The sequence below is a fragment of the Urtica dioica genome, chromosome 8, assembly GCF_054948205.1.
Source record: "Urtica dioica subsp. dioica isolate 48M chromosome 8, U.dioica_male_clone48M_v1_H2, whole genome shotgun sequence".
Classification (NCBI taxonomy): domain Eukaryota; kingdom Viridiplantae; phylum Streptophyta; class Magnoliopsida; order Rosales; family Urticaceae; genus Urtica; species Urtica dioica.
The window spans coordinates 49,717,967-49,739,270 of record NC_142763.1 but is presented as its reverse complement, the minus strand read 5'-3'; the positions used below and the strand labels follow the sequence as shown (position 1 = coordinate 49,739,270).

At 40.1% G+C, this 21,304-nt stretch overlaps 3 protein-coding genes across 4 annotated transcripts; all 3 read right to left on the bottom strand.

Annotated features, from left to right (window-relative positions):
- Positions 1-332: 332 nt before the first annotated feature.
- LOC149390003 (Pectin lyase-like superfamily protein) lies at positions 333-2,275 on the bottom strand. Of its 2 annotated transcripts, XM_089623563.1 has the most exons (4): positions 1,626-2,275; positions 1,392-1,421; positions 1,016-1,305; positions 333-934 (listed from the first exon to the last, which is right to left on the bottom strand). In XM_089623563.1, exons 1-4 carry the CDS (start codon positions 2,235-2,237, stop codon positions 418-420), a joined length of 1,449 nt encoding a protein of 482 aa, XP_089479689.1. In that variant the 5' UTR covers positions 2,238-2,275; the 3' UTR covers positions 333-417. The 2 variants fall into 2 exon arrangements, with proteins under 2 accessions (XP_089479689.1, XP_089479690.1); XM_089623564.1 differs by lacking the exon at positions 1,392-1,421.
- Positions 2,276-8,582: 6,307 nt separating this feature from the next.
- On the bottom strand, positions 8,583-9,494 carry LOC149390002 (uncharacterized). The gene has a single exon (XM_089622792.1). The coding sequence runs from the start codon at positions 9,492-9,494 to the stop codon at positions 8,583-8,585; it is 912 nt and encodes a 303-aa protein (XP_089478918.1).
- Positions 9,495-15,681: 6,187 nt separating this feature from the next.
- On the bottom strand, positions 15,682-20,530 carry LOC149390001 (glycogen synthase kinase-3 homolog MsK-3). Its single transcript, XM_089624753.1, has 13 exons — positions 20,331-20,530; positions 19,545-19,725; positions 19,382-19,474; positions 17,694-17,753; positions 17,327-17,599; positions 17,163-17,237; positions 17,026-17,082; positions 16,808-16,948; positions 16,673-16,723; positions 16,494-16,589; positions 16,330-16,413; positions 16,114-16,216; positions 15,682-16,016 (listed from the first exon to the last, which is right to left on the bottom strand). Exons 2-13 carry the CDS (start codon positions 19,659-19,661, stop codon positions 15,934-15,936), a joined length of 1,233 nt encoding a protein of 410 aa, XP_089480879.1. The 5' UTR covers positions 19,662-19,725; positions 20,331-20,530; the 3' UTR covers positions 15,682-15,933.
- Between the last annotated feature and the right edge of the window lie 774 nt (positions 20,531-21,304).

Genomic DNA, 21,304 nt, shown 5'->3' with positions numbered 1-21,304 from the left:
TGGAAGCGTGAAGTATAGACCCGATCAGGTAGCCCACAATCGAGAATGGGCTTCGCTCTGATACCATCTTAAAAGTGTGGGGTTCCATCTAAAACCAACCTTGGTAATTAGAGGAGTAACTCTCAAGCCTTATAAAGAGCTCAGGATCGTAATACCCAGTCGATGTGGGACTATCCTTTATAATTATGGCTAGTAAACATTCTTAATTATGATTCGGTAAGCAGTTGGTTATTATGATCAAGTACCTTATCATTTCTTATATATAAAAAAGTATTAAAAACGGTCATATCTGGGCTTGTGTAGGTACGTACAGAAAAACAAGCAAGCAAATCTCTCGGAAACATAACTTGTCATATCATATGAAAAGCACAGTGACCCGGGGTGTTTTCTATATAGTAAAGTAGGGAATGAATGGGATCAGCAAAAAGAGTTGTCGTTGGTCTGGAGAGTGGATCCCCTTGGCGGAGCACCAGGAAGAAAGCAAGAGAGAAGCGGCGGGATGGTGAGATCTTGGGTGAGGGCATAAGCGTTGGAGCAGAAAGGGTCCAAAACGAAATCTCCGGCGACAGGAAGGAGCTCAACGTCGGAGACGGTGAGGTTGGCGCAGGGCACGGAGTCGCTGCAGGCGAAGTGCACCGCGGGGCTGCGCACGTCGTACGTGCCCTTGATGCTGCGGTAAGACACGTCGGACACGGACACCGCTGAGGTGGCGTTGCGTGCGCAGGGCTTGGAGAGGCAGTAGAACTGGTCGATGATGATGGGGTTCCTCACCCCTTCCATGCGTATCTCGCTGAAGCTCACGCCCGAGACCCGCCCCGACCCCCCTTGCCACGTCTTTATCCTCACCCCGTTGCTCGATGCCTTTATGGTCGACTCTTGCACCGTTATGTTCGACACGCACGCCCGTGAGTTATGGTTCCCCAGGCTCCCAATGCTGCACACGCCTTGACATTTTCTAAAACCTGTCGTTTTCCAATGAATCTTTTTTTCCTCTCATTTTGCATAATGCCCATACCTTATTCCGTGGCCGGGTCCGCAGGTGAGGTTCCTAATGTCGACGTGGTGAGACCCTGAGCCAATGGATACGCAGTCGTCTCCGTTAGCGATGAGGGAGTTGTGTATGCGCACGAATTTGGTGTTCTCAATATGAATCCCGTCCGTGTTGGGACTCAGCGCCGGTGCTGTTATGGTGATGGATTCCACGTGCACGTTTTCGCAGCCGTCAAACCGGAAGTGGAACTGTGGGCTGTTCTTGATCCTCAGTCCCCGCACCGTGACGTTTGAGCTCATGAAGAACCTTATCGCCTACCATTATCACAAACGCTCTTAATCAACCATTAATTCTCATACGTGAATAAGATATCATATATGTTTACAGGAATTGGCCATACAATGGGGCTTTCACAAGGTCCGGGCTTTGCCTGCAAATGAAACGTGATAGCATGTATTAACTTTTAGATATATTAAAAATAATATTTGCGGATATACAGTCATATAGACAAATATTATGCATATATATTACGCACTCTTTCTTTCGGTATTGGTTTCTCTTATTCATCTCAAATTTAATTGTGGCATTCTAATAACTGATCTTATAGAGAGAGAGAGAGAGAGAGAGAGGTGACCTTGTGGGGTTTGCAAGGGAGATCCCACCATTTTTGGCCTCGTCCATCGATAAGACCGTGACCTTGCAAGGAAAGACCGTCCACTCTGTAGAAAACCAGCCACTGCCGGCGGCTATTGGCCTTGGGCCACGAGTCCGGACCATCAGGAGGCATAATGGTCCCATCCACATGGAAGACGAGGGCAGTTTTGCAAGGGCCGGTGAATATGGAGGACTGAATCATGAATGAATATCCGTCGGGAACCATGACGACCGAGGGCGACGGGTCTGCCAGCTGGCATGCGGCGTCCCATGCCATCTTGAAGGCGCTAGTGTCGTCGGACATGCCATCTCCAATGGCGCCAAAGCTTCGCACGTCAAACACTCCAGTAGCGGTTGGATCGTCGCCGCTGTAGTGAGGTGGCTCGGCAGATGGCTCGGGAGCGAGGCCGAGGTCGGGCTGCGATGAAGGAGGTTGGGAAATCTGGGAACTGCCTTTGTGGCGGTTAGAGTGGTGGTGAGAATGGTGGTGAGAGTGCTGAAGACCACGATGCCTCGCCTCCGCTGAGAGGAATGATAATAATAAAAATAATAATATGCTAAATAATGCAATGTTACGCAAACGGGTATGCATTATGAATATATAATATAACTAAATTCAAAGTTCAGTTAACAAACTGCAAGGACAGTGAAGAAGTATGAAATTCATGAAAGGGATAATCAGGTGTATATATAATACCAGAGTGACAGTGGAAGCACTTTATTATCTGAACCTCAAACTTCCACTCCTATTTGTTGATTAGCAATTAAGTAATAGTATTTGTGGGGCGGGAACCGACCATTCGCAAACAACAGTCACATTAGCTTTTTGTGTTTTATATTTTAATTTTAGAATAGATGTGGTATGACAGAGATTCTGAGTCACAGAAAAAGAAAGAGAAATAATAGATATACAAGGGAGCACTCCCACGTTGTTTCCATAAATTCGTAGGAGAGTCAGTTTAGCTTTTCTGTGGCCCCAAATCAAATCGGTTACTTCAAGTTTCAGCACTAGTCACTACTCTAGCATACCACCACCGCACTAATTGCTCGTCTTTTTCTTTTTATCCTTTGTAACCCTTTGCCAACGCCACCATAATTTGTGCTCTTTACCAAGTCAAGGTACAACCTATATATTCTACACTACCCTCATTTATCATTTCCTTGCATAATATACTATGTACAAAATATTTCGCTCAAACTAATTCAACTTTCAAACTTTATTGTATCGCACAAAACTAGAAAATCATAATTCTACAACAAATATTAGAAACAGCCACAACTTTTATACCAAGTAATAGCCGCGACAAGTCGTGACTAAATAACCGCGACATATAATGCTACAACAGTGACTAATTGCGGCTGTTTCTTATTTCATATTTTCATTTAGGCGTACTTATTTCCGCGCTAAGTATTTGGGGATTTTGGAATAGCGGCGACTTTGTCGTGATTAATCACTGTATAACGGCATATAGCCACGACTAGTCGCACCTGAGTATAGCTTAAGTCTCGTACAAAATTCATTCCTTCTCGCCTCATTTCTTTCTCACTTTATCTCCATCGACTCTCTTTCTTAAATAATCAGAATACTACCACTCCGCTAATTAAACCACCACCACTGTGACTAACCACCACTAGCCACTGGACCACCACCACCCCTGATAAACCCAAATCACCAAACCCCCGCCACTGCGAAAACCCTAGAAATATGACCACCCCCTAATCAGCCCGAAAACTGTTAAACAAACCATGGTCGTGAAAAGCCCCAAATTTCACGAGCCCTGGAAATCTGACCACTCCAAATCAAAGAACATCAACCGCCGTCGCCGCTCAGGTCGTATTTCGCTCCGAACATCTTGCACACGACAGCCCGACTTGGTGAATACCGCACAGAGCTCTAGGTAACTTCCTAGATTCTTTCCCTGATATCTCTATCTCTGTTTTTCTCTGACTCTTCTATGTCTCTCTCTCACTTGTCTCAGTTGGGGTGAAATCTGCTCAGCCTCTCATAAAGCCCTCTGAACTTTCCGTTTCTCCCTTTGGTGTGGTGTATGGTTGTTGGAATTGATCTAGGGTTAAGAAAAGATTTAACGCTTCTAGCAAACGGCGGAAAATAAAAAATTTCTTTTAAACAAGTAAAACGATTTTACTAACCTAGACAAATAGCAAGCACATGTTATTATTAAAACTATCTAAAAGCGATTACACGTATACTAACCTTTATGAAGCTTGATCGTTGAGAAGCTTGTGGAGGTTGAATCACTCGTCTCCCCACGCAGCTCATCTTTCTTCGTTCTTCGAGAACTCGAGTAACCACGAAAGTTTCTGTCACATAAATCACTCGAGGTAAGAAGGAATAAGTGTGTGGGCACTTTTAAACACGACGACTCAGAACAAGTCTTAGAGTCGAAGAGCTAAAATAAACGCTAGGTCAAATGTGGACCTAGGTGTCAAAACAAAAACGAAAAGGGAAGAGAGAGAGAGAGGGAGAGAGAGAGGGTGACCACTTGTTCTAGAGAGAGAAGCTCTCAATCTCTAAAATTGTGGGATGATAAAACAATGAGAATGAGGGCCCTTATTTATAGGAGAGGAATTATCTTCAACAAGGTAGTTTCCTCTTCTATAGAATATCACATATTCATGTGCAAAGATTCCCTCTTTCCCCTTCACACGGCCAAGGTAGTCTTCTAAAAGACCATGGATTTGCTTCCTCTTTTGTTTTTCTTCTCTCTTGCCTTGTGTTTGCCGCCCATATCCCTTCCTTGTAGAGGAAATTTGTTTCCTCTTTTTCGTTTGGAAAATATCTTCATACATCAATGCACAAAATTAGTATCTCTTTCTTTGGTTTGGACGTGCAACCCTTCTAGAAGGTGCTTCAAGATTTTTTTTCATTTGTTCATGACAACATAAGAAAAGCCCATTAAGAATTTTCAAGTAAAATTCCATGAAATGAAATTAATCCTCAAAGCCAAAATTCTTTAACTTGGCCGTGTGTTTGAATTTCATTTTTCATCACATGACAATTTCAAAAAATTTATTTATTGACATTCATTCCATCCCATGTCAAAAAGACAAAAATACCATTTAGACAATTTTCGTAAAACTTGTCTAGTTCTGTTTTTGACTTAGCTTCTAATTTAACTATTCCTACTCGATATGACTTATGACAGTGACCTCATGGATCCAAATGAACAAAGCTTAAGCTAACATACTTGGACTCAAAATTTCACAAACTTTTTCCAAGTTTTAGCTTAATGTGAACTGACTCCACTAAAGAGTTGACACTGAGAATCTCTCGGTTCAAATGAATTTATTTTCTACTCAAGAATTCAACTAAATTGTGATGAGTGGAACCACTGAATATTATCTATGTTTACCCTTCATGAATATCATCAGGTAGTCGAGATTTACAAAATTACCATTTTACCATTCTAGCTGTTATTTCCTCAACTCCTTTGTCGCTTGTGAATAAGTTAGAAACAATGTATTGACGAGGAGCTAACAAGTCACATTGTTTCATCCAAAAGAGTCATGACTCAATTTGAACACTGGCAAGTTCATTTATTCACATTCCAATGAACAATGCATGAGGTGATATACATTGCATTTCAGCAATCTTGTACATGAATTCCATATCTATGAGATCTTCACAAAGTTACTCATGACATCTTCATAACTTAGTATTTCACCAATAGGTTCTGTTCAGAATCACATAGTGAGTCCGAACTCGTACTTTCTCAAATGAGAATACGTAAGCTATGAAATGACATGTCTCATTTCAGGATTGACGTAAGCATGATGCATTATATACGTAGTGACCTCGAGACATAAGAGGTTAAATGGTTTGTTCTTATTTTGTCTCTAGAAATATACTGGTCAATTCAGTACCTTCGTAAGATACCTAGAAGAACTATAGAGTCTCCAACTCTCAATGTCTCATAACCAGACATCATAGGTACTCCTAACAATCATACTGAGATCAATAGCCCTTTGATCCTTAGATTGCGAATGTATTGTTTTAACCAAACCATGAAGAGTTTGTTCATGCAAATCTACATTTGTCTCTTCATGTGTTGTTAGGTTTGTTTATGGACTAAAGACTAAGGTTTTATCATAAAGCTTTAGAAAAGGAAGAATGAATGAACGTTTCAACTTTTTTTGATAAATAAGAAATTATAAGCAAGAGTCTTCGCGAGACTTTATTACATCAAATGTACACAAGTAAAGACTACAACTCTTCTTGTGGGCACCACTGACAACACGGTTATCCTCTTGTCATCGTTGAGGCGGTAGACCATCACTTCGGGATCAATTCTCGGCATGTCAGCGTGTGTCCATGCGAAGACATCCTTGAATTTGTGAAGGAAAGACACGAGTTGGAGCCGGACCTTGGTCGAGAGTTAGGCGCCGATTTTGACAACTTGGTTAGGTTTGGCATCATCCAACACGACGGAAATGAGGTCATCAGGTGTATCTACCTTCTGACACGGTACTTCATGTTGGGAATATTGCCCACTTGAAGATAATGAACAAATGATTACTAAATTCGATAATAAGATTACTTTATTAGCATTATATGATTAGTGGGTTGAATTCTAAACAATTAGAATCGATAACAACTATCTTCCATAGCCTCCGTATTAAACTGAGTCACGTGCTGGTCACCTGAGTTCGGGCGGCGAGCTAAAACGAGGTCGATGATTGATATACGCCTGGAAAGCTATATCTAAAGTCATATATGTGGAACACATAGGTGAAGGCTGATCACTATGTGGGAGCATTCTACACTTGTGGTAAGTGTACGACTTGGACAGGTCTTGGTTGTAGATGTGTCGTTTAAGGACCGTTACGACACACTAACCGAGGCCTCTATGATGGTCACAGTGAGACTTGATCTGAATCCTGAAGTGATCATGGACACTGGATCATGTTACTGAGCTCTTTGACTCATTCGCTAAAAGGCTATCCATGCTAATCACAGCTTATGTCTTGGGAGTCTCTCAGAGCATGATTCGAGTAGGAAGTGATTTACAGATACGGAATCCAGCCTTCCTGAAAGAAGGTTAATGTTCACTCACCTAAGGGTTAATTCCAGAACCGATAGATTGCTAGCACTTTCGAAGTAAGTAACGTTCGAAAGAATCTTTCGCTGGGGAAACAACAATGCTTAGGGCTGATATGTATCAAGAGAAGTATAACGAAAAAATTGACTTCTCTTGACACGGGTTGAACCTGGAGGATCTTAATCACGAACTGACTATATCAGTGGACACTCGTCACGATGAGTAAATATAATTCTAGTATTAAAGGAAAGTTCATTATTGGCTTACAAAGTGGAGTATTTGACCAAGATTAGACGAATCGATGGAAAAAGGTAAAGGATTATTTCGTCTTTTTCATCGGATTTGTTAAGCTTCTATTACTAGGTTCATAGTCCCCGATTCGGCTCTGATAAAGGCGGATAAGAACTTTCGTATAATAATGTTTATCATTATTAATCTCACGTGCTGTAATTTTGATTGACAGAATTAATTCTGGAAAACGGGTATTCGCAGAATTAAATAAATATTTATGGTAGAATTGTTTATTTATTGTCGGATCAAGTAAATAATCAATTATTAATTATTTGTTTGTTGTTGGACCAAGTAAATAAATAATTAATTGGGTTTTAAGCAATTGGGCCTTGCACAAAATATGAAAATCGGATTTGGGAATTTTGGCATGGGAGTTGCGCAAATTTGCCTTGGCCGTGTGCCTAAAATCCGACTTGTATGATATTGGTATTTACCAATATTTTCTCTTTAGTTGTTTAAATAAAGGAGAGAGAATAATATAAGATATTGTTTTTTATTCTCTCCTAATTTAAAGGAAAGTATTTAGGAGAATATATGAGAATATATTTAAAGGGAAATAATATATTCTCCTTTATTATCTCACTAAATAAAATATTCTCTATTTAAATAGAGAATAATATCCCATAGATATTGATCTGATGGATGAGAGAAAAAGTAGGATTCACTTGTTGAGATCCAAGGGCCTAGATTAAATCCTCTAGTGTGAACACAATAAAAGGAAATAATATATTCTGGAAGATTTCATGAATATCTCCTTTTACTACTATAAATAGGGGTTCATGAGAAGGAAAAAATAAGAAGAAGGATTTTGACCTAATAATTTTGTGGCTCTCCCTCTTGGCCGTGCGAAATTTTCTGCCTCTCCCCCTCGGAAATCCGTTTCCATTCCTAGTAAAATAAGAGCGAGATTTGAAACACCACATTTCTCATCTAGTGAGATAAAGACTGTGCCCACTCATCTTTCTTATTCGTCTCGAAGATTACGTTTCGGAAGACTAAGGTGTCATCCTCGAGTCCTTCATCAAGACGACGCAAGGAGTACACAATTGGTTTAGGAGCGTTCTGTAGCTGAGCCGAAAATCAATGTAAGTATTCGTTTTTTTTTTTGCTCAAATCGGTTGCTTGATAAATATGCTCTCGTGAATTAAATTAATTAAACGTAATTAGACCTTGTTAATTATAACCATAATTTAATTAGCTTATGATCAGTGTAATTAATTTTTTTTCCGCATTAATATGGTTATATGGGAGAATCATCTTCAACGAGTGGTATCAGAGCGATTGTTCGTGTCTGATACGCGCTTCATTCCCCAACACTTCATCCCTTTGGTCCAGCTCCCCGAAGGTACCTCCTTCCTCCAACTTACATTTGAACTTGTCCCCAAGTTTGTAAATGGTGCTCACCATTTTCCCTTTCTCCTAGCCGTTCACCCCTTGAACGTAGCACATCCTTGCCATGGATTGGTCTCCCAACATCGTGGTGATCCTCTTTTCATTTGGAAATTCATCATAAGGTGATATGTGGAAGTGATCGCTCTCAGTCGATTCAGAGTGGGGCGGCCGATTATGATGTTGTACACGGAAGGCTAGTCCAATACCAAGAACGATACGATATAAGTGACCGCAATCGCCCCCGGAGTCCCGAAGGTGACTGGGAGGTCAATGGTTCCCTCGGTCATCACCATCTCCCCGGAGAAGCCGAAGAGCGGGGTTGAAATCGGAGTTGGCCTCAGCTCGGTCCGCTTCTTCCTGTCCAGAGCCGACTTGAAGATGATCTCGGCCGAGCTGCCGTTATCTATCAAGATCCTCCAAACTAGGTTGTTCGTAACCAGTGTCGTGACAACAATCGCATCGTTGTATGGGTGCAGCACGCGCACCGCCTTCTGGTTGGTGAAGAACATCGACTCGAAAGGAGATGGGGGCGAACCCTCGTATGTGAGGTTGATGTGCTGGGCAATATTCTCTTGAGAGACCACCCGAAGATATTTTTTCTTTTGAGTACTAGAGTCCCTGAGTTCGGGGCCTCCCATGATTATGCCCACGACATGCATTTGTGAGCGTTCAGGTTCGTTATCTTTTCTTTTACCGCGGGCGCTCCCCGGACGCGGTGGCCATTCCGATTGTTCGGAGGACATACTCTTTGAGTTTCCCATCCTAGATGAGGGCCTCAATTGGTAACATTCTGACGTCAAATTCCCATGATCTTGGTGGTACTCACAAAACTTGATCTGATCCCGTGTCGCGGGATCCTTCTTTAGGGGAGCAGGGGTACCCAGCTTGTCTCGATGCAACACTAGGATCCGCTCCGGTGGAGTGTTCAATGGGGTGAATGCCAAGAACTTGCGGAAACTATCAGCTAGAGGTAGCCTTGCCCCAGGGAGAGAGCGACCGTTAGGGGTCTGGCCCCCCTTGTGTCTCATCTTTCGAGGCTCAGGATGATCGTTAGGGGTCTGGCCCTCCTTGACGCCGACTGCTCTGACCACTCCCATTTCATCCATCAAGGTAGTCCTCAATTCCCATGTACGTGCGGGCTCGTTTCATGAGCTCTGCCTTATCCCTCAGGACTCTATCGACTATGGACTTGAGGAAGTCGCTCGTGCGAGCTTTTTCAGTGATGGCGGTGATCGCATCCTTGTCGCCGAAACCCTCAACTTTGTGGGATTCCTCGGTGAAGCGAGCGAGGTATTGCCTCAAGGTCTCGCCACTCTTTTTCCGAATTGACAAGAGGTATGTCTTCGATTTCTTTTGAGCCACGGATGTGGCGAATCGGGCGAGGAATGCCTCTCGGAGGGCTCGGAAGGACTAGATGCTTCCCGGCCTCAAACTTCTAAACCATTCAAACCCAGACCCGGTGAGGGTCAGACTGAATGCTTGGCACACGTTGCGTCAGATAGCCCCTGCATGGTCATCTACGTCTCGTAGTGTTGGATGTGGAAGTTCGGATCAGTACGTCTGTCGTATAGAGGAATCGAGGGCAGCTTGAAATTCCTGACGCATGGTTACACCAAGATTTGGGTGGCGAATGGCGAGTATGATTCCTCTATGCCGTCGTACGGTCTTTGGCCCCCTGACCCCGATTCCCTCATCTCAATGATTTGGTTTTGGAGGATATGAATCATCGTGACCATGTCAAGCCCGTTAGTTGGGTTAATGGTCTGGGCCACATGAGTCACCTATCGGCGCTCATTGGACGTTTAGTCCACGACATTGAATGGGGGGGGGCGACCTAGCGTGGCAGTGCCCAACACGCCTCTCTGCGAATTCAGCCTTTGTCTGAGGTCCTGACATCGAGAGCTCCTTTGAGCAGTTAGGTGCTCTCTAAGGTCCCCGTTATGCGCTTGGCGGGGGGCGTGACCCTCGATCGAGCCTTTCGGCGGGCCTCCCGACTATCGGCTCTGTCGTCAACGTGAGTGGCTCTATCCTCAGCGGGGCATCGCATCCGACCTTCCCTTGACATCGAGGGGGCATGCCTCCGGGAATGGGTGCACGACGTGCCAACGAGGTTGCCCTCTGTCGACCATGGGAGGGGACGGCCACGCTGTCTCTCGGCCTTTCGGACTGGGTGCGCATTTGGCTGGGGTCGGCATCATCAGTCCTTGACTCCCCCACGTAATCGGGGTCCGTATCATGGCGACTAAAGTCGTCCTTGAAGTCGTATCCGAGGAGGTTGGCGATGAGCGTGTCGTCCACCCTCGGCCGATCGAGGAGCTCGGCGAGTCTCAGGGCCATGTCCTCATGGAAATCGTCATCGGCGCCGTTGGCCGGTTCGAGGGGCTAGCTCTCGTTGTCACGAGGCCGTTGTTCCCCTACGTAGTGTGCCAAACTTCTTAGGTCGTACCTCGAACTAGTCGCTCGACCGGCCACGGAGGTAGCGGGAAAATGACTCATCAATCGAGAGTTTTTCCGTTGAAAGTAGAAAATGAAAGTAGTGAGGGAACGAGCTGCCAAGTAGGGAAGTCCCCTTTTTCTAGCGCCAAAATGTTGTTGCTCATTTTGGACAACTATTTAGGAGCTCTAAACAGTTCGACCCAAGGTCGGACCAATTGGTCGCGCTAGAGCTCGAGTGTCCTGAACTCGGTGTCCCGAGTTCTCCCTAGCTATGGATGGTGTCTATCTCATCCGTCGTTGGTCCTACAAGAGAATGAAATGATGAACTACAAAGGAGAAACAGAGGGGTTACCTATGTTTACCTCTTCGACGCTCAACATTAGTGTGATTGAGGTGAAAGAAAGGTGTTTAAGGGTGAGAGGCCAAAGATGAGTGAAACGAGTGACTCAGAGGTTCGACAGCATTTCAGGACTCAAAAATGGATTACCTTTGGAATAGAGTCGGGGTCTCTATTTATAGGGAGCGAGGAGTGCTCGGGAGAAATAGATGGCCGGCCGAGTTGATGGCCGAGCGAGCCAATGGTCGGCCGAGCCAATCGCCGACCGAGCCAATGGCAGGCCGAGTGAATGACCGACCGAGTGGATGGCCGGACGAGCCCATGGTCGGCCGAGTGGATGGTAGAGCGAATGGACGGCCGGACGAGTCCATGGCTGGCCGAGTGAACGACCAAGCGAGCCAATGGCCGGCGAGCAAATGGCCGACCGAGTGGATGGCCGGCCCAGCCGATAGCCGACCGAGTACGTGGCTGGTCGAGCCATCGAGAGACGGCCGTGCGGGTCGTAGCATCCGTGAAGTCGTTGTGACGGTTTTGTCCTCGTTGGTCCGGGACGGGTAAACAACATACGTAAACCGTCTTTTAAAATACATTAAACACTGGCAACCTTCTTGTAATCTTTAAAAGACGGTTAATAATCACCTTTTAATCCAAAATTTCTTTTACTGGGGAGAATTTCAAGCTTAGAAACATCTTTAGTTTAGGTATGTGAGTCACACCACAATCAATGAACGAATAGATACAAGAAAGCCAAGTAAAAGCATACTCTAATACCACTATTGAATTTTGTTAACTCTTAATTACACTTTCAAACTTTGGTTGTTAACCCTTAAAATGTTCCTGCCTATAAATAGTCATTCATTTTAATGAAAACAGAGATCCAGATTCTGATGAAAAAAATGAGTCTTCTCTTTTAAGTTTTATATGAACTTTTATCGAACTTGACTTATCAATCGGTCTTTTGCATCTGATCCTGGTTCCATTCAATCTCCGAATTATCAAACGAGTTTTCACCGTCATTTGTGGCGCCTTCTTTATTCCAAGTTTCACGTCTCTTTAGGTGTTGGGTCACGGTGTCACCAAACTTATCGTAATGTTCCGTTCCCTTGAAAGCGTGATCATCACGAAGAGGATCACATCAATATTTCTTTGTGTTTTATGGATGGAGAGGAAAAGATGGGAACGAAAAAATATGAAGGAAACTGTACAACTAATGAGGGGATTATCTTTCATGAAAAATGATATTCATCCAAATTTTTACATGGGGGGCTTGTGTTTATGTCTATTTTCTCATTTTTCTTTTTCTTTCTCACTCTTATTTTATTTTCCAGTTTCATTTCCTTAATATTATCATTTTCCCTCATACTTTATGAGTTTCAAACGAACTTTAGAGAATTGAGATACTATTGTATTTTTAACGAATATCGTGTTGTACATAAATATGGGCATCGGAATAAGAATGTGGCAGAATTTTTGGTTCCGACCACCCACAACGACCCGCATGAACTTTTATTCCAGTGGGTCTTTGAACAAGCACTTATGGTTTCCTATTGAAATTGGAAGGCAATGGTACAACCCAAAAGCACATGTTTCGGGAATTGTACCGTTAAGATATAGGAGCGTTTTTTATTGGGCCAATTACGTCTATTACTGCCTTCGGCCTCATCCTCAATAGTTTTAGCGAGAAGAACTCGTCTTCACCTCTATTGAAGTTGGACAATCTCATATTGGTTGTGTGTGTGACTGGACATGTGTTTATATATCGGTTGGACCTCTCGACTTAACACCAATTGGTTTTAAGATTAAATTTAACATGTTATCAAAGCCTTGTCCATTCACACAATTGAATTTGGCTCAGCTCACGTGAAGCGTGAGGGAGATTGTTACTCAGTCTAATCATGCTATGCGTGAGGGGGAGTGTTGAAATGGGATAATCTCACATTGGTTGTGTGTGTGAATAGACATGTGTTTATATATCAGTTGGACATCTTCACTAAACACCAATTAATTTTAAGATGGAATTTAACAACCTCGACACTACAAACTCCCACCACCACCAATCTCATCCTCAGCAGTTCCATCAAGATGAACATGAATTCGCCTCAACTTTGCGAGCTCCCAGAATTAGTTGTATATAAATGTAATTATTAATACATAACTAACCATAACCCTTTTTTTTCCAATAAGTGGTATAGAATTATATATGATATGCTTCTTCGGGTGGTTTGCAATAAAAAATATTGACAGCCATATTACTAATCAAATGTGCGGATAAGTGTCAAGTGGAAACTAATATCACCCATTTTTATACACACTTAAATGGCCCATCCAGATAGTAAAAGAAATTATATCATGGCAGTAGGAAATAACAAGCACGGGAGCAAAAGGAGGATGAATTGTGGCCCTTTAAGTTGCAGCATAAAAAATAAACATAAATATATCCAAGAAAAGGTGACTTAGATTAGCCGGCTATTAAAATATTAGACGTGCTTGGCTTAGCCGAAAAGGTTTCAGAGATTAAGTTATTTTTAGAGCACTGAGACCTTTCTTTCTCTTTTGGTCGCCGACTTTGTACTTTTGATCATGCCCATGTCTCGATACTTCTTCTTCGAGTCTCTTTCGAAATTCATTACCACTAATTTTCCACTAAAACATATAAGAAACACTTATAACTAATTAAATGGCTATCTTCAATTAATTAAAGAAAAATTTGTTGTAACTAGCCGCTAATTCTCTAGCTTCTTTTATAATTTTAGCTAAAGTTTTATTTTATTTAAAAAATAGTTCACCATGCCGAAATAAATTAAATTAACTGAAACAATTAATTAAATTTACTTAGATCAGGTCGAAGTAAATAAAATTAACTAAAATATTTAATCGAATTTACTTCAGCATGGTGGACTATTTCTTAATAAAATGAAACTTTATTTTTTTTTAGAATGAGCGTAGGCTAATGTGCTACTGGCTTAGTGGTCCCTCCATTACAATTATAATCTAATTATTTAAATATTAAAACAAATAACCTAACTCATGCCTACCTCTCTATAATATATCGCATGCGTCTTGCTCGAGTTTAAGCTATTTATTTAATTTATAGAAACTTCAGCTAAAATTTTAACGCAGGGGATTTAAATGTGTTATATGCCTGATTGGAGAGTTAGGTAGATAGTCCATTTAAATTCCCTACGTTAAAATTCTAGATAAAATTTCTAAAAATTAAAAAATAAAATAAAAAAAATAGTCCAAACTCAAGTAAGATGCATGCGCCATATTATTTAGATTGCTTAAATAAAATAATTCTTTTGTAGTTTTTCTACATGATCATTTCAAATTATTCTGTCACGGATTCTCACGCATTTAGCTTTCGATTATCATAGTTTAGTATGAAATTTTTTTATGTTTTAAAATTCCCAACGTAGTCAATTAATTTACCAATGAAGAGAGTTTTCTTGTTTTTTTCCCCATTCGATATCGTTGATGATTGCATTGGAAAAACTATGTTGTAGGCTTTGTAATCTGGTTACCAAATTTCATCCGAAGATTTTTAAACAATTTAAAAACTAAATTATCAGCCAAATAACTTGTATCTTCTATAAGACAGAATCTTTTTTTTCATGTTTTGTTGTTTAATTTTTTTTTTTTTTTTTTTTTTTTTTTTGTAGATTGATTCTCTTATCAATTCGAATCGTTATGTCATAGATTCTCGCAGATTCAGTTTCGGATTCTCATAGTTTTGTCTGAAAAGTTTCATATTTTTTTGGTAAATTAAAATGCCATACTATTAAATAAATTTACCATTTGGAGAGTTTTTTTTATCCTCTTTATTGCATTTTAAAAAATTCTTGTGCATGTTCATTTTATGAAGTATTTCATTTCTCTTTGTAATGGTTTTGCCTTGTTGTTTTTGTATTTTATTCGATGATTTATTATAGTTTTAGTCAATTAAATTACCAACGTATATCTACTACTGAAGAGTATTAGTGAAATAGTGTGATGTTGTGTAGTCTCATGGACTAATTTTTACTTGAATGATACTCAAGTCTGGTGTACTACTTAGCTACCTCTCCCCCACAATGAGAAAGAAAGATTTGATATAGCTTCATTAAAACAACAAAAAACAAGTGTAAAGAATGAGGAACACAGGGCAAATAACAAAGAAGAAAGACCAAGTCGAACTTAACTTTCTTTCTTTATATTTGTTAACAAAAGAATATTTATTAGATAAGAGATCTAATGAAGATCACTCAGATTGCAATGATTGCCTTCTTTGGGCTAATTTAGCCCGGCTCTAATGAGATGTTTTGATTTTCTCTAGAAAAAATTGATTTGTAGCCAGTTTCCCGTCCAATAATATCAATATGCTACAACGAAATTTGCAGTCAACTCAATTCTCTTTTTTTCCTTTACGGATCTGTTTTAGTGGCGCTTCGTAATGAATTTACTGGAACACTTTCAAATCCTGAATTGTGATAGACTTGAAAGAGCACCTTTCATCTAGGGTAACAAAACACAAAACGTGCACGTAACTAAAATAACCTAGCAAGGTTAAATACTTGGCATAATGCCATAATATTATACTTCTACATAAGAAAAAAAGTATTGTGTGTACACGAGTAACAAACGAACAAGGAGATCAAAGAACACTGCCTACGGGTGATCAAAATGGATTTATAATATAATAAATTTTAAAAAAAAATTATAAATGAAAAACTTTTAACTACTTTTTCTACAGTAATGGATTTTGCGAGAAGCAGATAAGCGGCCGGGAAAACCCATCATGATCCGAGGAAGCCACATTGTTTCTTAGCATGGTCCGGAACCAGTTTTACCAGCATCTCCACAGGTACATTCTTCAGCTCTGAGTGTTATAAAACTAAAACCGTAAATTTTTTGAAATATATATTTAAAACAGAATGATAAAAACACGAGAAATTAGCTTCTTCATGCTTGCTTACCATGAGACTTGAAGTTGAACAAAGGTGGAAGGAAACGGCCATTTGGGAGGCGGGTGTGAGAATCGCGTAGCTCGTCGAAAAATGGATGAACCATCGCTTCCAACTGCCATCACAATTATCAGAGATCAATAATTTTGAGTTGAAAAATATGAGAAACATTAAATGTTTGAGAAGAAAGAAACAAAGAAAGAGTGAATAGAAACATAGTCTACTCACCGCTGTGCTCCGGAGGTTTGGTGAGTACTGAAGCAGCCTTGACACCAGATCCACCGCTTCAGGAGGCATCCTCTTGTGAAATATCTGTTGTCGAACACATATCATTATTGGAAAAAACAAAATTAATTTTATATAATTTATTCTCTCAAAGGAAAAGAAAATACCTTGTGCCACGGATGGGCTTTAATTTGGGGAAATTTGAACTCCGTGTAATTCGGGTTCATGCACTTGATTTCCTCCCGCGTTGGGGTACCCAAAACCTGATAAGAGAATTTAAACTCACATTTAGGCTATAAACAAATTAATAACAAATAATAAGAATAATAATTGTAGACATATTTACCTTGATGATTTCGACGAGCTGGTCAACACCACTTTCACCGGGAAACAAAGGCTGGAAAGAGAGCAAGAACTTGTTAGTTTTTTCGGCGAAAGGGAAAACTCAGACAATGACAATTGACAAGATGAGCTGACCAACCTGACCAAGCATGAGTTCAGCAAGAACACAGCCTGCAGACCAAATGTCGATTGCTGAGGTGTACTCGGTCGCCCCAAATATGAGCTCCGGTGCTCGATAATACCGAGAACATATGTACGATATATTCGGCTCCCCTTTCACCTGCAAAATCATACAACACAGATCAGTATTCCTATCACTGGAGAGAACGTATGTAAATAAGTCGTGACAACGCTTACCAAGACTTTAGCGCTTCCAAAGTCACAGAGTTTAAGCTGATGAGTGTGTGGGTTAACCTGTTCAACAAATCAAAAAAATATTTTTAATATATCCTGTAAGAATATTAAAAAAAAAATAGAAGTAAACGTGTACTTACCAATAAATTTTGGGGTTTGATGTCCCTGTGACAAACTCCAATGCTGTTGTGAATATAATGAAGGGATCTACATATCTGAAAATAAGAAGAAAAAAAAAATTATATCTAAAAATATAGTGACGCAATTGAACAAAGTCATGTTCAGTCGCAATATATATATATACCTGATAAAAGTAGAGTTTAACATATATCAGTGGCAATCTTTGGTTCATCTTGTAGTAATGTTTGATGACTCGATGAACCGTCTCGGGTACAAACTCGAGTACGAGATTAAGATAGAGCTCATCCTTTTCGGTGGTAGAGAAAAAACAGTGCTTCAATGATACAGTGTTCGGGTGGTCTAAAAGCCGCATCGTTTGCAACTCCCGGTTCTTATACCTCTTATCTTGAAGCACTTTCTTTATTGCCACTGTTTCTCCTGTTTCCAAACACTTGGCCTGCAAACAAAATAATCATTACACAATGAATTAAAATCTCTAATAGGAACACATCTACTAAATAACCTACTCCTTCATAAATTCTCGTACGCACCTGAAAAACTACACCGAAAGATCCGCTCCCTACAACACGTTCAGCCATATAGCTTATCGTCTGAAACCATGGCCACAAAATTGTATCAGTGTAATCAGGGACGAAGCCTATAAATTACTTTTGGGGGGCTAAATTATTAAAAGAAAATCAAAAAAATTAGTCAAATAAACCACCGAAAGTCTAAGAATTGCTAAATAACCAACCTTTTGTAAATAGTCATCTCAACTTATTTACGACACTCAAAAAGACAAAAATACCCAAAAACATTCTCGCCTATTTTTTGGTTTTGTCGTCTTTTTGAGTGCCGTAAATAAGTTGAGGTGGTTATTTACAGAAAATTAACAAAATGTTGGCTATTATAAAAAACGTTATAAGTCAAACGGTTATATGTAGCTAAAAGACCCAAAAAAAAATACTTATAATATGATTGAAGATACATAAATCTAATTAAAATTAGACAATATAGTTATTTTAAACTTTTATTAAGAAAACAGTCAAAACTTAACTTATTAAACAAAATGACAAGGTTTTTTTAGCTTATTTGAAAGGAATTTGACTACTTCGTAAATATAATAATACACTTATTATCTGATTTTTAAATCATGCATACATTTTCACTTAATAATTTGGCGTATTAGGTCATACACCGGAAGATCCGAAGGCGAACGCGGTGATACACGACTCAGCAACACAAGCATCGGCGCCGGTACCAGTAACCACTTGAAGATCAAAGCCAAACAGAAAAGCGGCACTCAACCTCGAGCGATCAAGAAGTCCACGACCAAGACCGGCGGGCCCAGATGGGGTCGGCGATTACAAATCTGATGACTTCCGTCACGACCCGCAACCGCAAGACTAGCGCAGCTGCTCATCAAGACCACGCCAAAGCGGGAGGACAGACGACTTCGGAAGAGATGGTAATCAGGAAAGGGAGGAGTCCCTAGTCATGAGTGAAGATAGCAGGCAAGAGGGGGATCGTGAGTGAATGGTGTAACGATTGGAGCAACGACGACGGCCGCGTCCTCAATTATCTGGGTCGGGGAACTAGAGTGGGGGAGTCCAGCCATAACGACTTGCGAAAAAGACACTCTAATTGGATTTCGAGATCGTACGGTCATCCTTTTAGTAGACGGTGTTGCTGGGATTAAAACTTGGCCGACAATCTCCGACGAATGATCAACCAACGCTTCAGTTGGGATCCTTGCACAGCGGAATGAGGGTGTGAACGAGCTACTCGTAAAGGAGGCGTTGTGGAGTTTGAGCTTAAGGACAAGCTCCAAGAGGAAGAGGGGGGTAATGTTACGTATTTAGTATCTAGAGTTATTAATTAGGGAAATTAAGGGTTTTCAATTATGAAATTAGGGTTTTATATTATGCAATTAAACTTTTAAATTACACCTTTTCATTATTCCGAGTTTAGATAATCAATTAGAGGGTTTTATTTATGTAACTAGGCTTACGGTTTTGGGCCCGGCCCATAAAGTTGTAAACCTAGTTCTATTTAAGAGATCCTGAATTAATGAAAAAGAAAACCAATAATCAATCACCAAAAGTTTAGTCCCTCTCAAAAGAGGGGAGGCTAAGCTAGGTGAAAGATTGGCAAAGCTCTTTTCTCAAGATCGAATCCCGGATCATAGTGTAGTGTAGGATTTCAGCAAAAAGTAGGAAAAGTAGGAATAAAGATATACCTGTTTTGGCTGGCCATTTTTTCCGCCAATTGTAGTGACAATAATGTGTCCTGTTTCTGTCCCATTGCCATCAACGATGGTTGCCTCCATTTCCTACCCAGAAGAAAATGGACATGTTAAGTTACTTGCAAAATCAAGAGACTTATAGCGATGCTTTGCGAACCTTGTCATCTCTGATTTTCATGTCATTCATCTCCTCAGGCAATCTGTCAACACCAATTGTGTTCCCGCTGGATTCTCTTACTGCCCTGGAACCAGGAGCTACGCTTAAAGTGGCCATCAACTTTAAGAATTTTATCAAAATAAATTATCCTCCAAATCAACCAAGCAAATCAACAACTAATCTGCAAAAGTATGAAAATGAAACATAAGGTAAGGATTATGATGTTATAAACGATCAAGCATCGAACTTTATGATGAACAAAATGAGACTCTCTCAGGGTTCGGGTTTTCTTTTCAATTTACAAGCAATGCCCCGTAAGAGCAAATTATCAGAAAAATAATTATACAAAGATTAACTAACATATTCGTTGGAAGTGTATTTCTGACTTATTGAAAGTAATTGAATATCGGATCTCAAACACACGACGAATTTCCCTTAAGAACAAGGAGTCCCTACAAAAAATTGGTACTTTTCCACGAGCTATGGAAACATGCAGAATCAAGGTACATCTAAGCTTGTTACGAAAATCTACAGCTACATTTACAAAAAAAATTAATATCCTAAGAGTTAGTACAAAGGAAACCAAATTAACCCATCAACAACGAGAAGACATATCGAAAACCAACCACATTTCAAGATCGAAGAATTTAAAAAAACCCAAGTGCAGCAGAAAGACAGAATTATAAGCAACCCTAGTTGGATCGGCCGAAAATCAACCCGAGACTGACCTAAGAAAGCGAAATTTGTTACATAAACGGAAGGTGAAAAGAAAGGCGATAAATTTACCGGCGATGGATTCATGACATGACAGATCTGAAGATCCGAGTTTTTTGTTGTGAAGGACAGTCAGTCAAAAACCATACATGGGAAGATCAACCCAAATGTGAAACATACCACCCCTGCTTTTATACAAAAATGAATATATATATATATATATATATATATATTATAAATTTCTATATTATAGGTGTATATTAGGAATAGAGGGAGAGAGTTTTTTTTTTTTTTTTTAAGGGAGAGAGAGAGTTGTTATGGGTAATTGGGATGGACTTTTGCTTTCAAGATTCAACTTTCAACAGTCTCCTCTCTGTCTTTTTGACCGTTCAACTCACTCTTTAACCAAATGGGACCCACTAAACCACCACTTTTCAAATCTCCAACATTAACTATTACCAAGTGGGCCACCCAATAAGTTTTTTTTTTTTTTACCAAAATTGCATTTGCGCCAATCAATCTGAAATTCTATTAAAATATAAACAAAATCAAAAAATTAGATTATGCTTAACTTGCATATCGAATTTAACTTTTGGTTTTCAAAAATATCGAGTTTCTATCATCCATTTAATTAAAATGATGAAATTATACTTTAAAATAGATAACACGCCGCGAATCTTCTTTTTATTAACTTTTCATTAATTAATTTTGATTTTAATATAAGAAACAAATCAAACTTCAAACTAGTGCCCCAACCCCAAATTCCCAATTTTAAAGTAAAAAAAAAAAAAGTTTTAATCGAAATAGACTAATAAAACTCATACCTCATAAGAGATAGTTTCCTTCCGTGTTCGAATTGCAATTCTGAGTCCTGGATTTGACGCTCAAATCAGCGATTTTGATGACCATAGACTATCAATTTTTAACCATTTTCTCTGTCTGTATTCTCCATGATGCAATAATTATTATGGGTTATTAAGTTAAATAGCCACCCGAAAATAGGCAATTGTTTTTTAGCCCACATGATGTTAATTTATGGTTAATAG

What these genes read in the sequence shown, in the direction of transcription:
- LOC149390002 (XM_089622792.1), bottom strand. Translation starts at nt 9,494, where the DNA reads ATGGATGAAATGGGAGTGGTCAGAGCAGTCGGCGTCAAGGAGGGCCAG.
- LOC149390003 (XM_089623563.1), bottom strand. Translation starts at nt 2,237, where the DNA reads ATGCATACCCGTTTGCGTAACATTGCATTATTTAGCATATTATTATTT. An exon ending in TCCCTTGCAAACCCCACAAG is followed by an intron (nt 1,422 to 1,625) that starts GTCACCTCTCTC and finishes TTTCATTTGCAG; the next exon opens with GCAAAGCCCGGACCTTGTGA. An exon ending in GACCTTGTGAAAGCCCCATT is followed by an intron (nt 1,306 to 1,391) that starts GTATGGCCAATT and finishes TGATAATGGTAG; the next exon opens with GCGATAAGGTTCTTCATGAG.
- LOC149390001 (XM_089624753.1), bottom strand. Translation starts at nt 19,661, where the DNA reads ATGGCCACTTTAAGCGTAGCTCCTGGTTCCAGGGCAGTAAGAGAATCC. An exon ending in TCAAACCCCAAAATTTATTG is followed by an intron (nt 17,083 to 17,162) that starts GTAAGTACACGT and finishes TTTGTTGAACAG; the next exon opens with GTTAACCCACACACTCATCA. An exon ending in AAGCCCATCCGTGGCACAAG is followed by an intron (nt 16,414 to 16,493) that starts GTATTTTCTTTT and finishes GTTCGACAACAG; the next exon opens with ATATTTCACAAGAGGATGCC.